A 10,279-nucleotide genomic window follows, 5' to 3' on the forward strand; every position below is an offset into this window, starting at 1 on the left:
TAAGCATCTTTGCTTCTTGCTCATTTGTATATCTTCTTTGGACAAAAATCTGTTAAATTTCTTTGCTTATTTTTAATTGTGTTGTGTGGATGTTTCATGTTGCTGAATTGTAGGATTTTTTTAATATATTCTAGATATTAATCTCTTACCACATGCTCATTGATACTTTTAAGAAATGAATCCTATGCAATTAGTATTTATCACCCTTCTGTTTCTCACATTAATTGAACCATAACTCTTTCCTGAATACATGGTTTTGCTGCCGTAGTCAACTTGGGTATTCTTCACTATGCACATATGATTTTAATGGGAAGTAAAAATGGGCAGTTTTTTATTTTGTTTGCTGTCAGCTCTAGAATATCCACATTTTTTTCTCTATATATAATTTTATATGAAGTCAATGCTCATCTGAGAAAATCCATTGTATTAGATTACTGCTGTGGGTATTTCCCAAAGCCAGTTTCTACCCTGATAATTTTGGTACCTGGTTCTTGATGCTACTTTGTTAATTCCTGCCATCCTTTTCCCTGATTGGTTATTCATCTTGAAGTTCGATCCAGATCCATTGAACTCAGTTATTAAATTCCTTGTCTCTAATAACCTTTGTTTCTCCTGTGAATCACTTCCAAATAGTCTCTCTAGTTTGGATTTTATGATCTACTTCTGAGAAACTGAACCAAGGCCCTGCTCTTCTCTGGCAATTACAGTCTTACCTTTCAGGGTTTTTTTGTTTTGTTTTGTTTTAAGATTTTATTTATCAGAGAGAGAGAGGGGGAGAGAGTGAGCACAGGCAGACAGAATGGCAGGCAGAGGCAGAGGCAGAAGCAGGCTCCCTGCTGAGCAAGGAGCCCGATGTGGGACTCGATCCCAGGACGCCGGGATCATGACCTGAGCCGAAGGCAGCCGCTTAACCAACAGAGCCACCCAAGGCCACAAATTTACTGCTTCTCAGAGTATTACATACAGGAGAACATTCGTGATCCTACTATGAGGACGCTACTGTTTTTTTTTTTTTTTTTTTAATTTCTTCTGTGCTTTTTTTTTTTTAAGATTTTATTTGATAGAGATCACAAGTAGGCAGAGAAGCAGGCAGAGATAGAGGGGGAAGCAGGCTCCCTGCTGAGCAGAAATGTGGGGCTCCATGCCAGGACCCTGGGATCATGACCTAAGCTGAAGGCAGAGGCTTTAACCCACTGAGCCACCCAGCCACCCAGGTGTCCCCCTTCTGTGCTTTTTTGGGCATGATTTTACATAGATGTACCATATCTCTATCAGGAAATTATATATTTTTTAAATTAATTTTTTTTTCTTTTTTACTTTTTGGCCATTAAACAGGTCATTTTATAACCATTTTTTATTGAATTGCTACTTAATATACCTACCAGGACACCAGTATCTTTTTATTTATACACTTAGGTTGCTTCTAATTGTTAAATACAAAAATTCTTTAAGCATAAAGATTTGTTCTCCCTACTCTCCTGCTCCCCATACCATCTTTTGGAGATTCCATGAGATGTTAGATTAACAAGTATGAGCATTTTTATAGTTTTGCTATGTGTTGGCAAAATTGTTTTCAAAACTACACAGTGTCACCAGCAATATGTTTGTGACACACTTTTTTTTTCCTTTTTGCTTAGATAGGAGGTAAAAAATGGCCTTTTTTTTTAAGATTTTATTTTTATTTATTTAACAGACAGAGATCACAAGTAGGCAGAGAGGTTGGGGGGGGCAGGCTCCCTGCTGAGCAGAGAGCCCAATGTGGGGCTCGATCCCAGGACCTTAGGACCATGACCTGAGCCAAAAGCAGAGGCTTTAACCCACTGAGCCACCCAGGCACCCCATAAAAAAATGTCCCTTTTCTTTTCAACTTTTTGCTTTAGGGATGATTTTCTGTATTACTAGTGATGTTGACTTTTTATGTTCTATTCCTGTTGCAAATTTTCTTTACACTTTTATCCTTGATGCTTTTGTAGTTTTTTTTAAGATTTATATGAGCTCTCTCTATATTAAAATTTAATCTCTTAGTATCCACTGTAGAAATTTTCCTAAAATGTCTTCACTCCTGTGTTTGGAGTAATGATACATGTTTGCAGACAAAGTCTCAATTTTTTTAATGTAATCAAACTGATAGTCTCATGGGATAGTCAGTTCTAAGAAGGTATTCTTATAAAATTTGAAAAGAAGTTGGGGTGGTATTGGTTCCTTGATTTTTCTCTTTTAAGCCCTTCTATTTAATTCTTGTAGACTCATTTTAGTTATTAGGTTAAACCTTTTTTTTCTTAGTTGTTAACCTTTTGTATATTTTTTTCTCTGGTCCAGTATATTACAGTGTCTGTTCCGTACTTATTATTTATGAAGGTCTTACCTGTTACAGGCCTTTGGTATTTGCAGATTTAACATTTACAGTTTCAGCTATTAACAGCTGACTACAAGGTCTATGATTCGCTAATTTGTAGTTTTGCTGAGACTGAAATGTTACTTGCTTGCTGCCAGCCTTTCCATTAGGAACTGATCATGTAGCTCATAGAGGGAGCCTATTAGACAGGCCAGCACCCACATCTCAACGCAGCTTTGTTTTTCTCTACTTGTCGTCGCGTACACAGTAACTCTCGAAGTGATAAAAGCTGTTTCTTTGTGAAATGTGGGCCCGAAAAGAAAACCAACTGCTAGTGCTGGTGATGAAGTGAAGAGAAAATGAAGAGGTCTAAGAGTGTGGTGGTTCTTAGCCAGAAAATAGACGTTTTGGATAAATTAAAGTGGTTGTGCAGATTCAGGTAAGTTTGTGGTGGTTAATGTTAAAACAGTATTGATGTAGTAGTTTATATTTTGAGTGTCAGAATTTATTTTTATAACCTTATAAATAACTAGTCGTATAATTTTAGAAGCATTGAATATGAAGATGTCAGCTATACTGCACTGACTTTTATGGGGGAAGTATTTGAAAACTTGAGATCTTTAAGGAAGCATGATGGTCTTGCAGTATATAGCATCAGTAATAATACTGGATTATCCCACAACAGACAATATTTCTGTTCTTGTGGCCCTACAGCACTTTTAATTGTTTTAATGTGTTTTTGAGGTACCCTAAGACCCATTCCCCTCACCGCTAAATACTGGTACTTTTCTCCTCCTCCAACCTTATAATCTGTTTATCATACCATATGAACAAAACTATGGTATTACCAAGTTAAAAAAGATCTTGATGGTATTTTGTTTAAGATGGTTGTTAGTTATATAATGACTTGAGTAGAGGCCTTTGGAAATGTCATTTTTGCCCCATTTGGAAACTGTCTATTCAAATGTTATCTAAGATACCCCCCAAATAATGCCACATATCTTTTGTGAACTTCATTTAGTGAACGTTTTGAATAGTTTTATGACCTGGGATTTTTATTAGATGTTGCATATGAAGAATAGCTAACAATAATTTCTCAAGAAACTCCCAGTCTAGAAGAAAAAGATTATATAAATCAGTGATTACAAAAACTGTTAAGATAATTCATTGCACAGAGGTGGTAGCTATAAAATAGGGTGTGATAAAGAATGCTTTCTAAGAGTTGAGTGAATTGATTATTCTTGTTCTTTGTTAATATGATTGGAACTCATTCTCCCAGCATAACACTGAAAACCTGGTTATTGCTGTGTGTTTTAAGGATGTTGACTTTAATCTATTCTGGTCAATTTAAAGAACTCATTATCTGCACTTTTTTAGCTGATGCCTTTGCATTTTCTAGTCAGTCTTATACAAGTAATCTCTTTTCAAAAATCTGTCTAAGGATATTTGAAATAATGAAAAATAATGCTGAAAGTGAACAGTCTTACTTGTTTCTAGATTTAGACTGCTTAAGAGCTGTATTCTTATCAAAATGCTAATTTCAGGCTTACAGGTAGAAGAACGCTTGATAAACTTTGAGGAAGATTCCTACATGTATATTAGGAATGGATATTGCCTCAGATGCCTTTTTGTAATTTATTTAAATACATGATTTTTCTTTTTTAGCCTGCTGGTGTGATAGCTTTGTGTTTCTGAATCTTACTTGGTCATAGCTGTTGTTCTTTTAATGTATTTCTGGAAATTTCTTTGCATGTATTTTACTTGTCATTTTTGTATATACATTTATAAAAGACTGGTAATCTTTTGTGATGTCTTTTGTGTTTGAGAATCAGATTATATTTCCTTTGAGGCAGTATAACTAGTAGTTATGTTTCTGAACCTAAGGTTGATTTATGTAAGTGTAGATGAATGTTTTTACTAGTATATTTGTGGTCATAGAAAAAGAAAGTCTGAATGCAAATTGTAATCAGTTTTGTTTTGTTTTTTTTTAAAGGTGCATCAGACTGTACTTGAGAAATGGCTTATTTTGTGATTCATTTTTTCCTTCTTTTCATTTTATGGAAGAAGTACTGTTTTAGAGGTTTAATTTAAAGGGTTTAAGAGGTTTTTCTTGACTCTGCAGGAGAACCTTTCATGACTGAAAAAGTGACATAGTCCTTTTTTGGAATTCTTTACCATAAATACAGGATTTAAGAAAATGGATATTTCTTAACTTTGTATGTTAAAAAATTCAATGAATTCAAATACATTTTAATTATGTCTAGCCACTTCTGAGAATTCACAGAACTATTAATTAGAATCTACTTAAAGACATTTCCAGTTAAGATGTTTGCAAAACTGAGGTTATATTTGCTAATACAAAGCCAACAACCATGGTGATAAAAATACTGTGGGAAAAAAATGTTATATTTAATGTAAAAGATACCTAATTAGGGTGTCTGGGTGGCTCAGTTGGTTAAGCAACTCTCTTTAGCTCAGGTCAGGATCCCAGAGTCTCAGGATCAAGTCCAGCGTCAAACTCCCAGCTAGCAACACTTAGAAACTTAGTCTAACAGTTGCTATTTTAAAGTTCAAGTCTGTTGATTAAATTAATGGATTTTCATTTTTTGTAAATATCCATTACATTGTTTTTCCTGATATTTATTTTTAGAACTAAGAGGATCATAATGGACATTTTACTTCATACTATTGTCAATTTGTCTATTTACTTCATACTATTGTCAACAAGCAGTTCAGAGAATAAGTGATACCATAATTTGCAAGATTGGATAGCAACTTCTTAACCCTAAATGCAAAAATATCACTATAAAGTAATACATTCTTGGGGTGTCAGGCTGGCTGAGTCGGTAGAGCTTGTGCCTTTTGATATTGGGTTTGTTAAAATCTGAGAAAAGAACTAATGAAAAAGCACAAATGCAAAAAAATCTGTACAAGGATTGAAACAGCTAGGAGATAATAACAGTGTATCTAACACATTAAGTCTAGATTGAGATTATAACAATTATAAAAAAAGTGTTTTGAGGGGAAAATATTATAACAAAAAATATTTAGTGTTACAGGCATGGGACTAAATTCCCAAATATGCCAATAACTACTAGGAGAATGGAGCACTGTCAACATTGTGTTGACAGTGTAGATGATAGTTATATAGGTATGCCAATCCTTCCTCTGTGTGTCCTCCCCACTCCATGCAGTTTTTCAAGAATATCTGTATATTCTTACATAAGTCTTACATAAGCATATATGGGTATCAAACTTTGAGGCCCAGATCTTGCAAGTATCTAAAGCCACTATTGACTGTGCTATGCAATATATCACGTTTCCAGGTGTTCTCTGTATTACGAAAATAATTAGGGTAAGAATGATAAACTTATTCCAGACATTTTCTTCTTTCAGCTGCTTTTCTAACCCAAACTGTGTGTCTTGATGACACAACAGTAAAGTTTGAAATATGGGATACAGCTGGTCAAGAACGATACCATAGCCTAGCACCAATGTACTACAGAGGAGCACAAGCAGCCATAGTTGTATATGATATCACAAACGAGGTAAGTAGAAATGTATCCAACAATGAGAATAGTTTTAAAATACATTTTTGGTATTCAGAATTTTGATTCAAGATTTTTTTAAATCTTTTTTTTTTTTTTTTGATAGCCAGTCATGACATTTCTGCCAAAGCTTTTATGAGTTAGAAGAGCTGATTTTTAAGAAAAGAGAGATTAAAGTGTCACAAATAATAGTCCTAAGAATTTCTTTCCAAGAGTCACATTGAAGAGTCTTCAAAGCCTTGTGTTACAAAAGCGCTCCCTAACCATTTTTTGAGCATGTGCCAAATAGCTGTTTCTTTGTTTCTCAGGAGTCCTTTGCCAGAGCCAAAAACTGGGTTAAAGAACTTCAGAGGCAAGCCAGTCCTAACATTGTAATAGCTTTATCAGGAAACAAGGCTGACCTTGCAAATAAAAGAGCTGTCGATTTCCAGGTATGTTTGAAAGCACATGTGTATTGTAAATTTTTCTTCTGTGTCCACATATCAATTACATTTATAATTTTTAAACCATGCAAATAATAGAAAACAATTTTTAAAGCAAATGTATATCTACTCTATGTAATGTAATGCTTCTCACGATAAATCTGAATTTTAGATATCCTGACACATTGTAATACATAAATTGGTTCAAAGATTTTGTTGACTAGGGTTCCTGGGTGGTTCGGTTGATTAAGCATCTGACTCTTGATTTTGGATCAGGTCATGAACTCATGGTCATGTGATCAAGCCCTACATCAGGCTCTGCGCTGGGTGTGGAGCCTGCTTGAGATTCTCTTTCTCTCTCCCTCTCTCCCCCTCCCTACATCTCTTAAAAATTTTGTTGATCTAAACAATTACAAAAGAAGTAATTGTTGACAAATAATGCCGAAATATATAAAGCAAAAGGTGATCAGCTCTTACCTAATCTCTCCACCCCCACATACCTTGGTATCTTTCCTAACGTTTTTTATTTACCTGCCAGTATTTATTTCAGCACACATAAACATACCAACATACACACATACATCATACAGCTTACACTTATGTGGTTTTTGTTTTGTTTTGTTTTAGATTTTATTTATTTGACAGATATAGTGAGAGAGGGAACATAAACAGAGAGAGTGGGGTGGGGAGAAGCAGGCTTCCCACTGAACAGGGAGCCTGTCATAAGGCTCAGTCCCAAGACCTTGGGCTCATGACCTGAGCCACCAGGCACCGCTCACTTACATGGTCCTTAAAAGGGCCTTCAAAAGGGTGCCTGAGTGGCCCAGTTGCCTAAGCCTCTGCCTTCGGATCTGGGCTTGATCTCAGGGTCCTGGGACTGAGGCCCATGTTGGGCTTCCTGCTCTGCAAGGAACCTCTCTCTTCTCTTTCTCTCTTTCTCGCTCTCTCCCTCTCTCCCTGTGCCCTTCTCCCCTGCTCATGCTCTCACTGTCTCCCTCAAAATGAATAAATGAAAAAAAAATCTTCAATAAACCAACAAAAAAGATCCTTCAATAACAAAGGCTAAAAAAATATATGTTATTTAATGTAACTAATTAAGAAAGATCCCTACTACAAGATAAAGTACAATTACTTAAAAACAAATGTCTCTAGTTAGACATTTTTAAACTTTCTCTTTTCTCTTCCCCTTAAGCTTCTCTGTCAGAAAAGTTTGCTGTGGTCATTTTATTTTATCTTTATTTTTTTAAAAGATTTTATTTATTTATTTGACGGAGAAACAGAGATCACAAGTGGGCAGAGAGGCACAGAGGCAGGCAGAGAGAGAGGGGGAAGCTGGCTCCCCGATGAGCAGAGAGCCCAATGTGGGGCTCGATCCCAGGACCCAGATATCGTGACCTGAGCCGAAGGCAGAGGCTTAACCCACTGAGCTTCCCAGGCTCCCTGTTGTGGTCATTTTATATATATAATATGAGTGATGGGAAAATTGTCTTTGATGATGGCTATTGATGGAGTACATGGGCTGAGAAAGGGAACTAATATTTCTTGGCACCAGTAGGTAGTAAGCCGAGCATGTTGCACGTGTGATTTTATTTAATTCTGGTTACGATCATGTGAGGTATAATAACCTATTCTTTCTAAGATGGTTACATCATAGAGGGGGAGATAGAACAGTTAAGTTATAGTCAGAAGTGGCCTTCTCACAGAACAGTTCAAAGGAAACTCATCTTTTTCATTAAATGGGAAAGGTAATTGGTTGCTCTTCACAACAACCTGAGGATCAAGGCAATAATACGTGTAAATTGTAAAGCATGACAAAAATATAGAGTAGTAATATTTTTAAAGGAATGATTTATGACATATTCAAAATTAAAATATAGTTAGCCATTTAGTGATTGAGGCCAGTATTAGATATTTAGATTCCCTTTGATTTCATTGCAAATGATAAATAAAATGTGCCATAGAGATTGAAGAAAAATTTTTTTAAGATTTATTTATTTATTTATTTGACAGAGATCATAAGTAGGCAAAGAGGCAGGCAGAGAGAGAGAGGGAAGCAGGCTCCCCGCCAAGCAGAGAGCCCGATGTGGGGCTTGATCCCAGGACCCTGGGACCATGACCTTAGCCAAAGGCAGAGGCTTTAACCTACTGAGCCACCCAGCCTCCCCCAGGAGATTGAAGAAAATTTTAATTTTCCACCCTCTATAACTTACCGTTTGAAATCAAATTTAATGTGAGACCGGTTGAATCAGAATGGGATAGTGCAAGAAGTTAAGGCAAAAGAAATTTGAAAAGGTACATACAGGAGTTCCCTTACCTCTCTTACCTTTCATTAGTAACAGTTGCTTGTTACATAGTTGCTGATAATAGGTAATCAAGTTGGAGTGGTAATAAAGAAGCTTCTTATTCTTTAACAAAAGTAAGTTAGGTATGTGCAAAGGGTGTATATCATTTTTTTGTTGTTGTTCTGTAAACAGGAAGCACAGTCCTATGCAGATGACAACAGTTTATTATTCATGGAGACATCAGCCAAAACATCGATGAATGTAAATGAAATATTCATGGCAATAGGTAAGTTTTTTTCCAAGCTGTAGATGTAAGCAAGTTACATTGTGGCATACTTGGTTTAACTGTCTTCTTTTTAAAAACTCTTGATTGGGACACCTGGATGGCTCAGTTGGTTAAGTATCTGCCTTTGGCTTACATCATGATCTCAGGGTTCTGGGATTGATCAAGTCCTACATCAGGGAAGTTGTCTACATTGGTGGCTCTTGCATTTTATTGTCTACGCACTATTCATGCACCAAGCACTCTTCTCATTCCAAAACATTTTTATTAACTGGGGCGCCCACAGACTTATGCCCAAGTAAGAAATATTCCTTTTATTGAAGTCATGCAAATTAACCAAGTAACAGCTGGTTCAGAGGCTGAATTGCTACAAATACTGTCAGAATATATTCCACTAAGTGAGAGAAATTAATGGTATCCCATTTAGGCTCAATAGGAAAAAAACTTAACTGTTGTACACTAAAATATTTTACTGAAAAGCTCAGGCTCGAAGTTTATTAGGGAAATAATTGTGAGGATTGTGTGACAATATGCTCTTTTTATAAATAGAACACAAGATTACACCCAGAAATCACATCTGAAAAGCTAGTAACAGAAATCAAGAAAATAATAGATCCATCAAATCAGGCTGAACTTTTAAACTTTTCTAATGGTATTAAGACACCACCAGGTGGGCTTGCTTGCTTGTTTTTTTAATTTTTAAGTAATCTGTGCCCAGTGTGGGACTTGAACTCATGACCCCAAGTTCAAGAGTCACATGTTACACGGACCCAGCCAGGCACCCCCTTTTGGACTTGATTTAATTTGTGCTTTTTATTCAGATGTGCTAATATATTTTTCCAGTCACAAAGTAACCTATGTATTAGAACTTCGCTATTTTCCTGAAATTACAATGTTTCTTTCCTTTAAAGAAATACCAAGCATTAAATTGAATTGTGGCCTTTCTATTTCATTTACCAGATTAGTAACTTAGATCACACAGTGCACTTGTTATTTTCACTCTTGATGACTTCCTATAGGGAGTAGTTATTTAGTGGGAGGAAGTCTACAATAAATTTATCATCTGCTTTCAATGTGGTAAGATTTTGCATACATGGCTTTCATTGTGCGTCTTCATGAACTTGATCTGGGATTTTTTAGCCTCTTAAAATCCTAATTTAGGGGCAAATTGGTAAGCTCCAGTTTCCATATAGCAAACAAATATTATCACCTTTACTATAGTAATATGATAAGTAATAATAAGATGTGAGACAGAAGACTGCTTCTGTGACCTCTAAGTTGTGTTTTATTTTATCTTCTCACAGTAAAAGTTTACCAGTAGAAGCTTAAAAGTTTCTCATTCTACTTTATTTCCTTCAGCCTTGTAATTTCAGATCTAATTATAGAAAGCTCATTGAAAAGTATGATAA

General features: G+C 35.7%; 1 protein-coding gene across 1 annotated transcript in view; it reads left to right on the forward strand.

Annotated features, from left to right (window-relative positions):
• The window catches only part of RAB5A (RAB5A, member RAS oncogene family), a 29,120-nt gene that overhangs the window by 16,105 nt on the left and 2,736 nt on the right, over positions 1-10,279 (forward strand). The window contains exons 3-5 of the mRNA XM_082729140.1: positions 5,732-5,883; positions 6,192-6,314; positions 8,780-8,873. Of these exons, the coding sequence (XP_082585266.1) occupies positions 5,732-5,883; positions 6,192-6,314; positions 8,780-8,873 (369 nt within the window). The remainder of the gene's footprint in view (positions 1-5,731; positions 5,884-6,191; positions 6,315-8,779; positions 8,874-10,279) is intronic.

The sequence above is a fragment of the Mustela nivalis genome (assembly GCF_964662115.1).
Source record: "Mustela nivalis genome assembly, chromosome: 1".
Lineage (NCBI taxonomy): Eukaryota > Metazoa > Chordata > Mammalia > Carnivora > Mustelidae > Mustela > Mustela nivalis.